This window comes from Peromyscus eremicus, chromosome 5 (assembly GCF_949786415.1).
Source record: "Peromyscus eremicus chromosome 5, PerEre_H2_v1, whole genome shotgun sequence".
Classification (NCBI taxonomy): domain Eukaryota; kingdom Metazoa; phylum Chordata; class Mammalia; order Rodentia; family Cricetidae; genus Peromyscus; species Peromyscus eremicus.
This window is the reverse complement of record NC_081420.1, coordinates 134502364-134521224: the sequence shown is the minus strand read 5'-3', so window position 1 is coordinate 134521224 and position 18861 is coordinate 134502364. Positions and strand designations below refer to the sequence as shown.

The window sequence follows — 18861 nt, the reverse complement described above, 5'->3', positions numbered from 1 at the left end:
TTATGAGCTCCCCAATCATGGGTTCTTGGTCATATTTGGAGGATCAGGTATAAGTTTCCTCCTGTGAAGCAGACATTAAATCCAATTAGAAAGCAGTTGGTAACGCCTATAACATTTGTGCCACTATTGAATCTATGCGTCATTATTATAGTTCACAAGGTTCACAACTGGTTAAGACTGTTCATGAATCCCCCCATCCCAGCAGCCTACCCACCACCTTTCTAGTACCATGAACACAAGCCAGTAAAGGGGAAGCTTCCTGCTTAGTACCAACTTGATTTCTCTATGCCTTGTGACCAAAGGATTTGGTGTCTTCAGCTTCAGGGTCTCACTGTAAATTTATATTGGGCTATCAGAGCAGTGGCAAGAGCCTTTACTGTTTTGGGGGTTCTCCCAGACACTCTTGACTAACAACTTGAGTGGAGGAATCTCCTACTGGGTACTGGGTTTTTATTTGGTAACTTATTGTTTCTGGGAGGAGTACTAATCTCTATGTAGGGTAACTCCAATTAATATATTTTATATGAATATATGCTCATAAAATATTTATTCTACTTTTTCAAAAATCTTTGGTATTAATTGGCCCTACTCTTAATCCTTCCTCTACCCTATCCTCTCATCCTTCTCCCCACTTAATCCCCCCCATTGTCCCTCTTCCCCAATCCATATTACCTGTGTTTTAATATCTCTTCTCCCATTAAGATCTTCCTTCTCTCTCCCACCAATGGTACTTTTCTAGTTTTCTGAATTCTGTAAGTAGTTCAAGTTAAACACAGAAATCTAAAATGTTGACACTAAGATATACATATGAGTGACAACATGTGACATTTATCTTTCTGAATCTGGGTTACCTCACTCAGAATGATTATTTCCTGCTCCATTCATTTACCTGAAAATTTTGTAATTTCATTTTCTATAGCTGAATAAAATTCCATTGTATATAAGTACTATATTTTCATGATCTACTCATCAACTAATGGGCATATAAGCTGTTTCCACATCCCAGCTATTGTGAATAAAGCAACTATGAACATGAATGAAGATGTGTCTCTATAGTAGAAAATAGAATATTTTGGCTATACAGGAATTTATATATCCAAATCATATGGTAGATTTGTTGCTAATTTTTGGGGAAATGTCACACTGACTAATGAAGAGACCTTCAGGGAGGCAGGATGATTCAATACATGTGGTATGAAAGCAGAAGAGGGAACTAGCTGGGAAAAACAAGAATGATGGGGTGGGGCAAGAGGTACAGAGTGTGCAGGGGAATAAGAAAAAACTCTAATGACACACCTAAGAAAATGCCTTAATGAAAGCCATCACTTGAAAACAATCCTTCAGAAGACATTGTAGAACTCTTAGCAAGAAGCTTGTGCTTATCAGTCAGAACATTAGAAACAATGCTGTGTTTCTTGATTTGTTTTCATTGCTACCTGTGGGAAGGGGAAAAGGTTCAATCTTCCACCCAAGAAGACTACACTCACAGGTTTATGATTATGAGCATCATAAACCTACATCATCATAAACATACATCAGTAGCAAGGTGTAGTTTTTGCTTTCCCAGTGTCTTTCCTGTGGAAGGAAATGCCTGTGGAAGGAAATGCCAGACATTTTAGCATATGCTTAATTATAAACAGACAATTGGATGGACAGTGATTAGAATATGTAGGGATGGAGTTAGTTCACTGTAGAAGCAGTCCATCCCCAAATGCCTGCTCTACAAGGTAGTGCATTCTCTCACAAGGTGGTGTGCTACACAGGAGCTCTTGGCAGGAATGATAAAGGCAATTCAGACAATAAAGGAGATGAGATCGTGTTTGAGATTGCTTCCAAGTACAAGACGTTAGAACTCTAGGAAACACAGGCTCTGGAAGGTGAACCATTTATCTTGGAGCTGAGATTTTTGGAGGCCTTGAGTTGTTCTAAAATCTTCCATCCTTTTCTGGGGATGCCAGATCAAAGCTCCCCACTGCCTGAAGGTATCTGCCTGCTATGCTAGTCTCTGCCTCTAGGAGGCTCACAGAACACTGAGGTTTGAATGTCACAGAGAGAAACCTTATGAAAGAAGTCTTTGGGCCTCTGTTATCTGAGAGTTGGGCAATGACTGTGCAAACAAGAGAGAGTAAACTCTAGGTGGGCGTGGCTTAGAGCTCCCACTAGACACCCAGAACTCTTGGTCAGGAATTTTCATCTAGTTGTCTTATGCAAATTGGCTGAGTGGGCAGGATTTCAGTGATTGGTGTATAGCTGTGGGGCAGGATCAGGGCATTCCCTCCAAGCACCAGACACCTCACTGTACCCCAGATTCACTGCCCTTCCATGATGTGGCTCTGTGCTTTGGTCCTGATCTCTCTTACTGCTTGCGTGACTCAGGGTGAGTACTCTTGGATGAAGGTACGAGGTGCATATTTGAAATTCTTCGTCTTGGGTACAGGTTTATGAAGATGCCTGTGGAGAATGACAAAACAGGCCCAGCTTCTCTAAGGTGTTCATCTGTTCTGTTTAAGTCTCCTACAGACAGAGGGGCACAAACATTCTAAGACCCTCAACTCCAGATCAGAGCCAGAGGAGGACATAGATAACCTCCTGCCTCTGCAGGAGGAGTTAGTAATTTGCCTGCTACTCTTAGTCTAGGTCTCATTGTGGCATGGAGAAATGGCTAACCAAAACATTGAAAACATAAACAGTAGTAGCAAAATGCAGGGGTGCATCTTAGCTCTGTGTCTGGAGCTGTGAGTTCTTGGGTAAGGTATTGCATTTTGTAGCGCCCAGACCCCCCCTGTTTCTAAAATAGAGATGCCAACAGCATCTTCCTCCTAGATGCATGAAAGTGAAATGAGTGCTTGTGCCCATAGCAGCCCAGGATGTAGCCTGCTCTAGAGGAGATGTAGAAAAGGGCTGGTTTAAAATGCAGTGTGTTAATAGATAATTTGACATGGAAAATCATAGCAACAGCAGCTGGCCATTGAAAAGATGCTTTATCACTGAGAGAAGGGGTACACCAATGTGGTGGAATGGGAGGAAAGCACTGGGGTCAGTTAGAAGGTTGAAGCGGAGTGGAAACTGGAGGCAAAGGTCTTTGTCATGCTTTACCCTAGAAAGAAAGGAAGCAGAGAACAGTGGAACTGGCTTGGCTAATTAGGGTGTTTTAAGAGGGTTTTAGGATGTAAAGGCTGTGTCGGGTTTTCTGGTACATAGTTTCAAGTGATCAAGACAGGTCAGTGGTAGCCCAGGGTAGGAGACTGAGATGAGCATGTGTCTAGAGTGAGCTCTGGAGTGGTTGGACTCCAAGAGTGTGTTGTTCACCCCAATAATCAGAGCTTCAAATGTCAAAGCAACAGGTATAGAAATCACATTCACAGTCAGTTCAGGGGTCCAATATGGGGCTTTGGCATCCATCTGTGCCATTCCATGGAGGGGGACTGAGTTTTCCAGGGGGAATGCACCAGCCCAAGGTCTTCTGGAGTCATACCCAGCTCTGTCTCTAGCTGCAGAATCTACCATGGTGCTTCCCCATTAAGGGCAGTGGCAGTACTGACATGCCTAGACTTTCTCTTCTCTCTGGCTGTGTGACATTTTGAAAGGCTGGGAGCAGAGTGTGAAGTAGAATGAGAAAGGATTCAAATTTGGAGTCGAATATTCCTGTGCTGCTGTTTTCCCTGGCAATGACCACCTCATTTCCATCTTCAGGAAGTTCATCCAGGCTGCTTGCAATTCCTGATTCCTCATCTAGAGCATGGCCTTGATAGACCCTACCTATCAAGGCTTTGGGGAGTAAGACTGTAAAAGATTTGGAATGCATATGTCATATACTAGGTGGTCAATACGTACATACTCACATTACATAATTGGCAGCTTCTGTAGCCCCGCTCATGCCTCCTGTCTCATATGTCTGTTTTTCTACTCGGGACAATCTAGTTTCTACACACCTCAATTGCATGCCAAATGATCTTGAGTTAACATAGGTCACACCTAGTGATTTCCTCTCAGACTTTACCCTCCTTATCAGAACTCTGGGCACCCTCTCTCCCCTTCTCCCTGGCTTCTCTAATGCCGTGTCCTTTCTTCTCCTGCTATGGTTCTCAATCTCACATTAGCTTTTTCCTGTTTTTAATCTCTCTCTTTTTTCCACACTGGTCCCCTAGTGTACATACATTCATGATGTGTTCTCTCATTTTCAGATGAATAACTACATGCCTGTCACTGACCACCTTCCAGTATTAAAATGCCTCCAGATTTCTTCATAATTCTTTCCCCTAATTATACAATAGCATTCTAGTATAGATGTTTTGGATCCACACAAAATAGTAATGCTACTTCCTATAGACATTTTAACACACATACTTGGCAGGAAAGACATCTCAGTAGGACTGGTGACCTAAAAGCAAAGGGAAAAAGCATGAGGTTTGTTATTAGTAAACCAAGGCATGGACATGTTCCATTTTTTTTCATTTAAAAATATTTCTTGTATTGCTTGAGATTATAATTATTACAAAATTTCTCCCTTCCCTTTCCTCCCTGAAACCACACTATATAACCTATATAACTGTCCTTGTTCTTTTTCAAATTCATAGTCTCTTTTTTTGTTAATTGTTGTTACACACATACATACACACACTCCTACATATATAAGCACAACCGGATCAGTCTGTATAATATTACTTGTGTGTATGTTTTTAGAGCTGACCATTTGATATTTGATAACCAATCGATGTGCCTGTCTCTTGGGAAAACTATTCCCACCCCCTTAACATTCTTTAGTTTTCTGTAGTTCTTTGTGTAGGGTTGAGGCCTCCTGGCCCTTATATTTTATTGAGAATTTCATACATGCATATAATGCACTTAGGTAGACTCCATTTCCTATCCCTTCTCTTCCAATTTCTCTCCTATTACCCTAAACATTTTTCTTCCCAGTCTCATCTGGGAAAAAGATTTTAAAAAAATAGTTCCACTAGGTCCCATTAACTGCTGTCAGTACAAAAATGGGTATCCAGTACGTGGATAGATCTCTCCAAATGGGCAAAAGATGTGAAGATACTTGTGTCCCATGTAAATACTCAGCAAAAGGTGACTTCTGCTGAGGTGGAGTTCAGAAATCAAGTAGACTCGATGACACATTCTGTGGACAGTCAGCTTCTTTCCTCGGCCATTCCTGTCACTGACCAATGAGCTCATGATCAAAGTGGCCCTGGTGGCTGAGATGGGGGTTATACATGGGCTCAACAACATGGACTGCCACTCACCAAGGTTGATCTGAATACAGCTGCAGCTGAGTGCCAGGTCACAACCTTTTTTTTTTTTTTTTTTTTTTTTTACCAGAATTAGGTGAAGTATGTCTGTTGTTCCTATCTCTCTGACCTCCCCACTCCCCAAAACTGATGGCTAATCTCTATTCATCCTCTCACCCAGCAAGCAGCTCAGCACTGAGATCCTCATAAGTGAATGTTTCCACAGGTTTCTCAGACAGAAAACAAAGTTCCAGTTCATTTCCAGTATTTCCAATGAATTTTGGCTGGATGCTTTTATACAACAAATCCAGTCTCTCCTGACTATCCTTTCCCTGTTAGGAAAAAATTGTCTGTATCCTTATTTTACATGAGGTTAAGTGGAATTTTATAGGAGTGAAGTAACTTAAGGTCACATGCCTATAAAGTGACAAAGCTTACCTGGAATGCAGGTCTTGTCTTGTGTCTCTGATGTGTTCTTTTTCTTCTCCATGTACACCAGGGCACCCATCCTCACCACCCGTGGTGGACACTGTTCATGGCAAAGTCCTGGGGAAGTATGTCAGCTTAGAAGGATCCACACAGCCTGTGGCTGTCTTCCTGGGAGTCCCCTTTGCCAAGCCTCCTCTTGGATCCCTGAGGTTTGCTCCTCCACAGCCTGCAGAACCCTGGAGCTTTGTGAAGAATGCCACCTTCTACCCTCCTATGTAAGCCGCTGGGGTGGGCCTGGGTCTCTTTAAGTGAAGATGTCTGTCTCAGTGTGGTACAGGAATGAGTCAAAGGGATCTTCTGATTGGCTAAACTTTCTTTTTAAATTTTAATTTAATCATTTTTCCTATTACTGAAAATAGATTTTTATACACTATATTCTGATTATGGTTTCCCCTATTCTATTTATTTCCCCTATTCCTCCCAGTTCCCCCTTATCTCCTCTTTCTACTGGCTGTATACCCTTTCTGTCTCTTGTTAGAAAACAAACTGAGCTGGGCGGTGGTGGCACACGCTTTTAATCCCAGCACTCGGGAGGCAGAGCCAGGTGGATCTCTGTGAGTTTGAGGCCAGCCTGGGCTACCAAGTGAGTTCCAGGAAAGGCGCAAAGCTACACAGAGAAACCCTGTCTCGAAAAACCAAAAAAAAAGAAAAAAAAAAAAAAAAGAAAACAAACTGACATCTAAGGAATAAAGTACAGCGAGATAAAATAGAAACAAACTGGAACAGGATAAAACAAACAAACAGAAGAAAAAAAAGCAAAGAAAAAGTCTGAGTAACACCTTTAGATAAAGAGAGACACATGTTCACACATGCAGGAAATCCACAAAAACAAAACTGGAAACCATAATATGACTCCATTTGAGGAGCAGTATGTAAGCATAATAGAGCAGAAGCTTCTTAAAATAGATACAAATATAAAGGCCAAATAACAGGGAAGACAGAGCCCTACCTAGACATCTCTCATAACCCAATGAAGACTTCAGTTCCAGGAAGGTTACATCTATGTGAGTTGTTGTCTAGAGGGGTCCCATGTGAACTGCAAAGCAACCCAGGCTATTTGTTGTTCTCCACAAATGGACAGCCCAGCGCTATTGCTGAAGACAATGCCCACATAACTCACAGGACATGGAAAAGTTGAGCTGGTGCCTACATAGAGCCCTCATCCCTTCTGACTAATGTTCCTGGTACTGGAAGATACTTTGCACACTCTCAAAGGAGAAAAGTAAACACCAACCAAGCTACACACCCTTCCATCTACAGTGGTGATTGGCCTATAGGACATTTTGGTGTTAAAGTGGCAGGAAGCTTGTGGGAGTGGCTAACCAGATCTGATTTGATTTAAGGCCCATTCCATAAGATGGAACCCATAACCTACACTGCTTGGGTGTCCAAGAACCAAAGACTAGACATCCCAGGGATTTAGGATAAAACCAAATACTACTGGTCTGCGAAAGGAATGTAGCAACAAAATGACTCCTAATGACATTCTGCTAGATTCATAGTTCAGTGCCTTGCTCAGCCATCATCAGAGAAGCTTCCCACTGCAGCAGATGAGAACAAATATAGAGACCCACAGCCAGACATTCAGAGAGTGAGAGACCATGGAACACTCAGCCCTAAATGGGAGGTCTCCATAAAAACCCTCCCCTCAGGGCTAAGGGTATTTGCGGAAGGAAAGGTGGAAAGAATGTAAGAGCTAGAGGAGATGGAGGACACCAAGGAAACAAGGCTTTCACCACAGAACAACTGACACACCTATGAAGTCACCTAGATTGTGGCAGCATGAACAGGGCCCACACAGGTCTGCACCGGATGGGGTCCTAGAGCTGAGAGGAGAGGTGGACACACACCCCCATCCCTAACCCAGAAATTATCTCCAATTAATAACTATTTACAAATGAAAATTTAGTTTTCTCCAAAAGAGTCTCATTGGGGAAACAAACCAGTCTTAAGGGTAGGCCCCAGGCCCAGGAGTAGATGGTCAACAGCAAATGGACTCAATGGCATCTTTGGAGGTTCTCTGTGTCATAATGTTTTGTCAGAGCTTTATTTGTCTATCTATCTATCTATCTATCTATCTATCTATCTATCTATCTATCTATCTATCTATTTACCTTACAGGACCTGTATGTATATAAGACCTCAATCAATGGCATCTTTGGAGGTTCTTTGTTTCCTATATGAACTCAACTTCTTTGGAGGTTCTTTGGCTGTACTTTCTCATGGCATCCTTAAGAACACTAGTACCTCTAAGCTTAGCTTTCTGATGCTGTCAGTCTCCTAGATCCCTTTATTTGGCAGATTCTTAGTGAGCGAGATATAGTCTAGGTTCTAAAACCCCATTACAGGTTAAAAAAAAAAGATTCCTACTTTAGTGGGCATTGAATATAAATTAACAAAACAATTGTATATTGGTGAAATTATTTAGGCCACTCCACGTAGTTAAAAGGAGATTTATTTAATGGCGTAACTTACAAATTAAGGGATAGGTAGGTCGCGGGGTCTGGGGAAGGTGTATCACAGTCCAGCGGTGTTCTCTGGAGCTCTCCTCTGTCCACCTCCACCATCCAGCGTCCTGGAACCAAGAGAGCGTTCGCCGATCCCGATCTCGGGTCCCCAGGCGCCTCCCTTGGCCCCGCCTTGTAGGAGTGACAGTTGCCGAAGTCTCAATGGGGGTTGGAACTTCCAGAACAAAGCTGGAATGGCTACCCACTACAATTGTAGATCATTATAAAGTGTGCTAAATATTTTATAAATGCCCACTGTATCAGGCAGGGGAAATACTTCCTCATGTTATTAATTCTCCCATCTTGAACCATGGCATTGCTTGGGAGTAGAGTGCATAAGGGTATAACGAATAAGTGTCTAGTTTCTAGGACACAACCTGAGCAATGTCTGGATTGACCCTGTCAGCCCAGTCAGTATAGCATAGAAGCCTAAAGGATGCAGATGGTCCCAAAGCCACCTTCAGGGCACCCAAGGTACCTACAAGTGTCAATTCAGCTATCGCCACCTTAACAATGCTTCCGAGGAGCTAGGATCCTATCTCTAGATGTCTTCCTGCCTTCCCTTGCTTCTCTTTTTAAAATATTTGCTCTTTTTATATTCTTATTGCAAATGTAAAAAATATGTACATATTTCAGAAAAGCCCAGGGAAACAAAGGCAAAAATTGAAATCATGTACATTTAAATAGTTAGACTAGCTGTTCACTTTGACTCATGTCCAGTTTTTATCTGTTGCATACCTTTCACTTTAAAATGGATCATATATACAATTGACTATGAACCTAAAGTTTATTAATAGTTGTATTTAATTGGGCATATAACTGTAACTTACTGATCCAGTGTCTTATTTGGGGACATTGAGTTATTTTTTTAATCTCAACATCATAAAGGGTGCTGTAATAAAAATATAATAGATAAGCCAAGCAGTGGGGGTGCACGCCTTTAATCCTAGCACTCGGGAGGCAGAGGCGGGTGGATCTTTGTGAGTTCGAGGCCAGCCTGGTCTACAGAGGGAGATCCAGGAAAGGCACAAAGCTACACAAAGAAACCCTGTTTCAAAAAACCTATATATATATATGTGTATATTTATCTATTATATATATATAATAGATAAATCATTACACACAATCATGAATGTCCTAGGACAAGTTCTAAGAAATAACATTTATGTAATTTTCATTACATTTACTTCTAGAAATTCCCATATATGTGTGTGTGTATTTCTTTCCATATAAATATGAAAAAAGCCATCCAGTAGACCATTATCAAATATTAAATTTTCTGAAAGAATGATTTTTGTCTATTGAACAAACACAGTAACAATCACAACAATAAAAATTGTGACTTTGCATGTCTCTAAATACCAGTGAAGTTGATCTCTGTACCCATTTTCAACTCTGAATTTCTCTTTCTGTTCTGATGAATATTGTTCTTGGTGGTCTTGGGAAACTTTCCCAGGATGGAGATGTGGAAGTTATCTGTGCTGGCTACACTCTTCCCACTGTGTCAGGGGACACCTGGGTCACCCTGTTCTTCTGCTTGATGAAAGTGTATTAAAGCCTAGAGAGTGTTTACCTGATTGAAGAGCATGGACACCCTGCAGGTCATTCTACAAAGCCTAGATAAGGGAAGAATTCTGTCTAGACGCTGCAGGAACTCTCTTCTCTTAGGGAAGTCAGGCACATAAGCACATCATTTCTGGGTCCAGAACATCTCCAAGCTCTGAGATAGGAAGAAGTGCCAACTCATTCTCCCTGTTCAAAGTTAGGAGGCATTTATAGAACCATGGGGTTACCTTTAGGAGCCACAGAGACTGTCTTAGGCACTGATTCTCCACTAGAAAGCTCAAATTCCCAAAGCAAGCAATTTTGGGCATCAGATAACATATCCAGCTTCGATCTGCTATAACTTGGGTGTTGTCTCTCCTTCCCAGGTGCTCCCAAGACCCAGTGGCGGGGCAGATGCTCTCAGAGCTCTTCACCAACAGAAAGGAGAGCATTCCTCTCCAGTTTTCTGAAGACTGTCTCTACCTGAATATTTACACTCCTGCTGATCTAACAAAGAGCAGCAGGCTGCCGGTAAGCGTGGGGACCACTGGTCCAGACTTGCAGGTTCCAGGATCGGGCTCTTCTGTGACACTGGGAGGGGATGAGAGAAGATGCAGGCAGGAGTACCACAGACAAGGCCAGAGTCGCAGGCCCAAGGATGTCAGACTTTGGTGGAGGCTGCCTTGCATCTGAGATGCTTATCTTAATCTTCCAAGCTCTCTCACACTAAAAGTAATATGACTAGTAAAATGACTACTCTGAATTATTATGGTAAGAATTTGATCCCCAGAGTAGGTATAGACTAATTTTCATGAGACTCAAAGCTGAATGTAAAGAGAAAATTGAATGATACCTTTTAAAAATATAAACAGATTTCATTTAATGTATTCAGTATAGTCCCAATACACAGGGGACTTCGGTAGATACTGCTAGTATGCAAACAAGAGAAATTTCTTTGATTTTCTAGAATTTGCAATTTGATAAATATGACAATTAAGAAATGATTCATAATGACCATAATGACAGTCAGACTAACATGAATGCTATATTAGAAACAAAATGCAATTTTTTCATTAGTTTTGAAGTAGTTTTCATAGAAGAAAGGTTATTTAGTTGGGTTATAAAATAACATGCATTTTAATATGCACAAATGATTTCTAAGAGGACTGTGGGAATGAGATATTTTGGAATTTGAGGGGACAGGAAGCTAGTGCAGTCCGAGAAGTACTTGAGGACCTGAGTTTGATTCCCAGCACCCAGCAGAAAGAAGACATGGTTGTGCATACTTGTAATGTCTGGGCAGGGAAAGGAGATGGAAGGGTCCCTAGATCCCAGAGGTCATCAGCCCAGCAGAAGTGCTAAGTCCAAAGTCCCACTGAAGAGACCCTGCTTCAAACAACGATGAAGAGGGTGCCTAGAGACGGTGCCTAAGGCTGACCACTGACCTCCATTGTATACATTTGACATAGACATACACTCCAATGTCTATACATTTGAATATAGACACATACCCCTGTTGGAGAATACCAAGATAAGCTGGACCATCCCATCTGGTCCTGTCTTGCCAACAACACACAACCCCTTGGTCTAGAGATGTTCCAGAAACACCATATTGTTCTTTGATAATCAGAAGATTTATAGATGTGTCACACCAGTGTCCATTCCTGGAGGCATTGTAGAAATGAAGAGTGCCACTCTTCCCCAGAACTCCTGAAATTGGAACTGCAGTTTACAAGCTCTCCACATGATCTCTATGCATGGTGAAATTTTGTTCTCTGTTATTCATAATTGGAAGACCAACAGTCACTGTATTTAACATTTGAATCTCCTTAGACCCTGCTATCAAATTCTGGTGTTTGAAGAAAGGACAGACTACATTAGATAACTGAACAAAGACACAAACACTGAATAGGTAATAGGTGTTTGTGATTGGAGGGTGATTTCATTTTCCTCTGTCTCCAGTTGGCTGGGTAGCCTTGGGGAAGCTGTTTTCAGCTCTCTAACTTTCATTCCTGGTACTGATGACCTGGTGACAATGTCTGTGACCTTCAATAGTTTTTAACTATAGGATTCTATGAATAAGCAAGAACAGTTCACTAAGACTTCTGTGGCACCACAGACTTTCAACAGTGTGTATCTGAGGTGAGACTTTCCTTTCCATGAACTGTCATATTCTAGCTCCCTGTTCCTTCATGGTGCATGACTAAAATTTCAGGCTATAAAAGAATCCTGTACAATAACACAACCTCTGGAGGCATCACAATCCCTGACTTAAAGCTGTACTATAGAGCTACAGTAATAAAAACAGCTTGGTACTGGCATAAAAACCGACATGTGGACCAATGAAATCAAATTGAAGACCCTGACATTAATCCGCACACCTATGAACATATAATTTTTGACAAAGAAGCCAAAAGTGCACAATGGAAAAAAGAAAGCATCTTCAACAAATGGTGCTGGCAAAACTGGATATCAACATGTAGAAGGCTGCAAATAGATCCATATCTATCACCGTGCACAAAACTTAAGTCCAAGTGGATCAAGGACCTCAACATAAATCCAGCTACTCTGAACCTGCTAGAAGAGAAGGTAGGAAGTAGTCTTGAACGCATTGGCATAGGAGACCACTTCCTAAATAGAACACCAGTAGCACAGACACTGAGAGAAACAATCAATCAATGGGACCTCTTGAAACTGAGAAGCTTTTGTAGAGCAAAGGATACGGTCAACAAGGCAAAGCGACAGCCTACAGAATGGGAAAAGATCTTCACCAACCCCACATCTGACTGAGGACTGATATCCAGAATATATAAGGAACTCAAGAAATTAGACATCAAAATGCCCAACAGTCCAATTAAGAAATGGGCTATAGAACTAAACAGAGAATTCTCAACAGAGGAAACTCAAATGGCTGAAAGACATTTAAGGAATTGCTCAACATCCCTAATCATCAGGGAAATGCAAATCAAAACAACTCTTGAGATACCACCTTACGCCTGTGAGAATGGCTAAGATCAAAAACACTGAAGACACCTTATGCTGGAGAGGATGTGGAGCTAGGGGAACTCTCCTCCATTGCTGGTGGGAATGCAAGCTTGTACAACCACTTTGGAAATCAATATGGCGCTTTCTTAGAAAATTGGGAATCCATCTCCCCCAAGATCCAGCTATACCACTCTTGGGTATATACCCAAGGAATGCTCAACCACACCACAAGAGCACTTGTTCAGCTATGTTCATATCAGCATTGTTTGTAATAGCCAGAACCTGGAAACAACCTAGATGCCCTTCAACTGAAGAATGGATAAACAAAATGTGGTACATATACACAATGGAATACTACTCAGCAGAGAAAAACAATAACATCATGAGGTTTGCAGACAAATGGATGGATCTAGAAAAAATCATCCTGAGTGAGGTAACCCAGACTCAGAAAGACAAACATGGTATGTACTCACTCATAGAAGGATAGTAGATGTGGAACAAGGATGACTGGACTGCTGCTCATATCACCAGGGAGGCTACCTGGAAAACAGGACCCCAAGAAAGACACGGGGATCGCCCAATGATGGAGAAATGGAAGAGATCTACATGAACAGCCTGGACATGGGTGGGGGTAATGAAGGGCGAGGATCGAGGGAAAGAGAGCTTGGAGGAGCAGGAGATTCCAGCTGGATCAACAACAGAGAGGGAGAACAAGGAATAGAAGACCATGGTAAATGAAGACCACATGAGAATAGGAAGAAGCAAAGTGCTAGAGAGGCCCACAGAAATCCACAAAGATACCCACACAACAGACTGCTGGCAATGGTCGAGAGACAGCCCGAACTGACCTACTCTGGTGATGGGATGGCCAAACACCCTAATTGTCGTGCTAGAAATCCCATCCAACTACTGAGGGTTCTGGATGCAGAGATCCATGGCTAGGCCCCGGGTGTATCTCTGGGAGTCCAATTAGCGAGAATGAGGAGGGTTTATATGAGCAAGAATTGTTGAGACCAAGGTTGGATAAAGCACAGGGACAAATAGTCAAACGAACGGAAACACATGAAATATGAACCAATGGCTGAGGGGTCACCAACTGGATCAGGCCCTCTGAATGGGTGAGACAGTTGATTGGCCTGATCTGTTTGGGAGGCATCCAGGCAGTAGGACCGGGTCCTGTGCTCATTGCATGAGTTGGCTGTTTGAAATCTGGGGCCTATGCAGGATCGTTTGGCTCGGCCTGGGAGGAGGGGACTGGACCTTCCTGGACTGAGGCTACTAGGTTGATCTCAATCCTCGGGGGAGGCTTTGCCCTGGAGGAGGTGGGAATAGGGGGTGGGTTGGGGGAAAGGTGAGGGGGGGCAAAGGGGGAAGAACAAGGGAATCTGTGGCTGATATGTAGAACTGAATTGTATTGCAAAATTAAAAAAAAAAAAAAGAAAGCCTCAAAAAAAATTCCAGGCTATTTCATTGCCTTGTAAGAATCACCCAACTGAGGCAAGAGAGATGGCTGAGCAGTTCAGAGTATGTACTGTTCTTCCAGAAGATATGAATCCAGTGCCCAGCACCCATGTCAGGAGGCTCACAAAGGCCTCTAATTCCCTCTCTAGGCACCCATGCTTACCCACACAACACCACTCTTTACACATATACAAACTTTGGAATAAAATGAGCCTATAAACAAAAATAGTATGTTCCAAATAATTGCACAGCTAGAAACAGCAGTCTAATAGTGAAGATTCTCTTCACAGCATGGTGTGAGTGAGAAAATTAAGATGTTTTTACTCAAAAGGAGTGTTGATATTCAGGTGAAAAAAGTAAAATTTTGGCTAAAGCATAAAATGCATAGAGATATTTGAGTAACTTCTACAACATGAGTCATGAGGCTTCTTTCCTGTAGTTTGTATAACGTAAGGAACTGTGTACATCACAAAGTCCCATGCTTTCTGATACAGAAACATGAGCTCTTTGTACGATGTGTAATGTAATGCAGATCATGCATTTTTCTTAAGTCTCAAAACACCTTTCATGTGATCCCTTTTAAAATGTCTATTGATTTATTGTTTGGGAATTTCGTGCATGATACAATGTATTTTGATTGTATTCATACCCACTCACCCCTTGAAATCCTCTGGGATCCTCTTCCACTTCTTGCTCCCACCTCACTATGTATGTATAATGATGGGGCAAGCTGCCTTTTGTAGGCCAAAGAGTTGAACTGGGCCTAAACTAGAATGGAGAGAAAAGTTCCTGTGGCTGTGTGATGGGTACTGATGTGGTTTGGTTGATGCCCTCCTCAGTCACAGCTTCAACATCCATCAGTATCAACACTGAATGAATTCTATGGTCCTCCCCATTTTGTTCCCCATGACTTATGTAGTTATATTCTCCTTGTCCAGGTGATGGTGTGGATCCATGGAGGTGGACTGGTGGATGGGGCATCCACCTATGATGGACTGCCCCTCTCAGCTCATGAAAATGTGGTTGTAGTGACCATTCAGTATCGCCTGGGCATCTGGGGCTTCTTCAGGTGAGCTACCGACATTCTTACTTACACATCAGTCCCTATATCAGTCTCTTTCCTGTTACTGTAAAAAAATAAAAGCATGAGATGTGTGATTACATAGAATTCTAATTCACTTAGCTTTCAATCTGAGATGCTGAAAGTCCAAGATTGTGCGATTTCAACAAATGAGCCATTGTCGGGAGACTTTGGCTGAGTCACAGCATGGTACATAAATAACAATGGAAGCTAAGCATGCACACAGAGCACATGGTGGGACAAGTGTCACAAAGAGGGGAGTGAGGTTCCTTTAAAAATTAACTCATTCTCTGGGGAACAATCAGGGTCACAAGAGAACTGTATTAATTCCTTTCCAGGGCTGCATCTGCAGTGACCAAATAACCTTTCACTGAATCTCAACTTCCATAGGTCCCTTCACTGCCTACTAATGCCACAACATAGACCAGGACATGGGAACTGAACCTTTGGTGGGCAAACCATTTGCAAACCCAAATGACCAATACACAAGTCCTTGCTCCAACCCTAGTCAAAGTCCCATGTGTCTAGACTGTTATTGTTATAACCATTTACTGTTATAGATCTACTATTTGAATACTATAGCTGTTCTGCACAGGGCCCAGCATGCTCTGTAAGACATATTAAGTCCTGTCATTGCTCTACACAATGTTTTCCTGTAGTACGAATCTTAGAAGGTCTTGTTAATAAAAACAAACCTGGAGCTGGGTATTGGGGTGAATGCTGGAAGATCAGAGAAGTAGAACAAGCCACAGCCACCTCACCATGCCAATTCCTCAGCTGATCCTGTTTCCTCAGACTGGAAGCCTCTCAGCTGAACTATGCTCAAAAGCCTAAAAGCTTAACCAGCTCTAGTTCCTGGTTTTCATGCCTTATGTACTGCTTTCTGCCATTACTTCCTGGGATTAAAGGCATGAGTCACCATGCCTGGCTGTTTCCAGTGTGGCTTTGAACTCACAGAGGTCCAGATGGATCTCTGCCTCCAGAAGGCTAGGATTAAAGGTGTGTGTGCCACATTTTCTGGCCTCTATGTCTATCTAGTAGCTGTTCTGTTCTATGACCCCAGATAAAATTATTAGGGTGTACAATATATTGGGGAACACAATATCACCACATTTTCCTGTTACTTAGAATGATACACAAGTCTTTGTCAATGCCCATAGTGCCCGTTCCACCTGCATCTCACACCAGCTACACTCACTTCTGTTCCTGTGGCCCTGGGGCCTTTGTAACTATGCTTCTCCTACTGCAGCTCCCTCTTCCGATACTTGCAAGACCCGCACGCTCATTTTATTCAGATCTCTACTAAATGCCACTGCCTAATGAGGTCTTCTCTGGCTGTGCAATCTGAAATACCATGCTACAGTCCCACCCTGCCACCCCATTTCCCTTCAGATCTAATTTTATTTTTTTTTTCACTAGCTTTTCCTATGTTCATTTCTTCTGTTGGTCTATGGAATTCAGCAGGAGCCAACTGTAGTTAGAGATTTCATCTGTTTGTTTTCAGATGAGCCCTAGCATTTAGACCCAAGTTGTGTGCATGGTGGGTGGCTCCTGAGTATAAAGTACCTGTATGATGAGTGTAGGGACCACCACAGAGCATTGTTGTAGGGATGAGTGGCAGGTGAGTGCTCATGTAGGTAATGGGGAGCCCAGTATTATTTCAGAGAACTTACTAAAAGCCCTAGTTTATCTCTGGTGTTTAGAGCACAGTCATGGAATCTCTGCTCCAACTCACCATTGTCTTACAGCACAGGGGATGAACACAGCCGGGGGAACTGGGGTCACTTGGACCAGGTGGCTGCACTGCACTGGATCCAGGACAATATTGCCAGCTTTGGGGGCAACCCAGGCTCTGTGACCATCTTTGGAGAGTCAGCAGGAGGTTTCAGTGTCTCTGCTCTTGTAAGTGTTTCTAACTCCATGGAACAACAGGTAATCCAGGTGAATGGTTGGGTTAAAAGAAGCACGTGATTGGGGAACACATAGAGACAGCTGACCTGAGCACATGGGAGCCTCAATGGGACCAACCTAGGCCATCTGCATGTGTGTGACAGTTGTGTAGCTTGGTCTACTTGTAAGGTTCCTAGCAGTAAGATCATGACCTGTCCCCTGGTGCTTAGATGACTTTTGGGAACCTGTTCCCTGCTGAATTACCTCACCCAGCCCTGAAGCAGGGTGAGGAGCTCGGTCCTAACCTCAACTTGATGTGCCATGCTTTGTGGTCAAGTCCATGGGAGGCCTGTCCCTTTCTGAATGGAGATGGAGGAGGAGAGGGTAGGGAGGGGTTGGATTGGAGTTGGGAGGGTGTGAACAGGAGGAGAGGAGGGAAGGGAAACTGTGGCCAGTGTGTAAATAAATGAAAAAAAAGTTAATTAAAAAAAAAAAAAAGAGCACGTGAACAGAGCCCTAAGGGCAAGTGAGTTACTGACTTCCCCTGTGAGCATAAACTCTCTTCCTCCCAGGTGTTGTCTCCCCTGGCCAAGAGCCTCTTCCACAGGGCCATTTCCCAGAGCAGTGTGGTCCTTAATCCTTGCCTGTTTGGGAGAGATGCCAGACCCGTAGCTAAGGTATGTATCACCTTGGACAGCTCCTGTGCCCCTTACTCTGTTCTCCTGGGTCCTCAAAGTCTTTCTTGCTGTGGGATTCAGCTGAGGTGCTCAAGTGATCTCTTAAGGAGAATGGCTGTGCAGGAAGGGCTACTGCTTTAAGGGACACACTACATATATAGTGTAGACAACATTACACTTCATGTGTAACGTGTTGTCTAGGCCTCCAGCCATTCTGCCCACATTTTAGTACATAGGAGACATGGTCATCTCCTGTGCATATATGAACACCCTCATTTGTAGGTGGAGAAAGCAAGACATGAAGAGGCTGAATGACTTATCTAAGACAACAATGTGTCAGATGTGGGATCTGAAACCAAATAGTGAAATTCAAACATCCTCTGCAGCTACACTTGACTTTGAGAACATTAAGTCCTCCTTGGGTTTCTGGGAATAGAAATTGTATCCATTTTATCAGGCACCAGAGGCATAGAGATTGTATAATGAGGTCCTGTTCCCGTTCTGCTCAGTAACAGGAGTTACACTCTGGGACTCAACTTCTGTATTTGCTAGTCTAGAATACTGTCAGCAGCCATCTGTTGCCTTAGAAATTGGGAAATGGAAGAAGCCACAGTCTACATGGAGGGAGGGAAAAGATTCGCTCTTGACCCCTGATCTCTTACAGAAAGTGGCTGCTCTTGCTGGCTGTAAAACCACCACCTCAGCTGCCATGGTTCACTGCCTTCGGCAGAAAACAGAGGATGAGCTCTTGGAAATCACACTGAAAATGGTAGGTGTCTCCATCCTAGGAGCCCCACCCTGTATATCTAGCTCAAGGGTTCATTTGTTCAGCTATGCTCTGGCTTTATATCCCCTTAAACAGTTTCTTGCCTCTCAGAATTGTCTATCTAAATTGAGATTTTTTTCACTCCGTTATTGTTATGAAATACTTCAAATATCAAAAGGTCTGATAATAACATGATGAGAAATTACATGACAACCCCCCCCACTTTATC

The 18861-nt window shown here is 42.7% G+C and overlaps 1 protein-coding gene across 2 annotated transcripts in view; it reads left to right on the top strand.

Annotated features, from left to right (window-relative positions):
- Positions 1 to 2325: 2325 nt before the first annotated feature.
- LOC131910810 (liver carboxylesterase 1-like) overlaps positions 2326 to 18861 on the top strand; it is a 36772-nt gene continuing 20236 nt past the window's right edge. Inside the window, exons 1-7 of one of the 2 annotated variants that reach the window (XM_059262688.1) lie at positions 2326 to 2377; positions 5731 to 5935; positions 10159 to 10303; positions 15157 to 15287; positions 17048 to 17201; positions 17762 to 17866; positions 18531 to 18635. In XM_059262688.1, coding sequence (XP_059118671.1) covers positions 2326 to 2377; positions 5731 to 5935; positions 10159 to 10303; positions 15157 to 15287; positions 17048 to 17201; positions 17762 to 17866; positions 18531 to 18635 — 897 coding nt within the window. Of the gene's footprint in view, positions 2378 to 5730; positions 5936 to 10158; positions 10304 to 15156; positions 15288 to 17047; positions 17202 to 17761; positions 17871 to 18530; positions 18642 to 18861 lie in introns of both variants that reach the window. The other variant, XM_059262689.1, reaches the window with a different exon arrangement.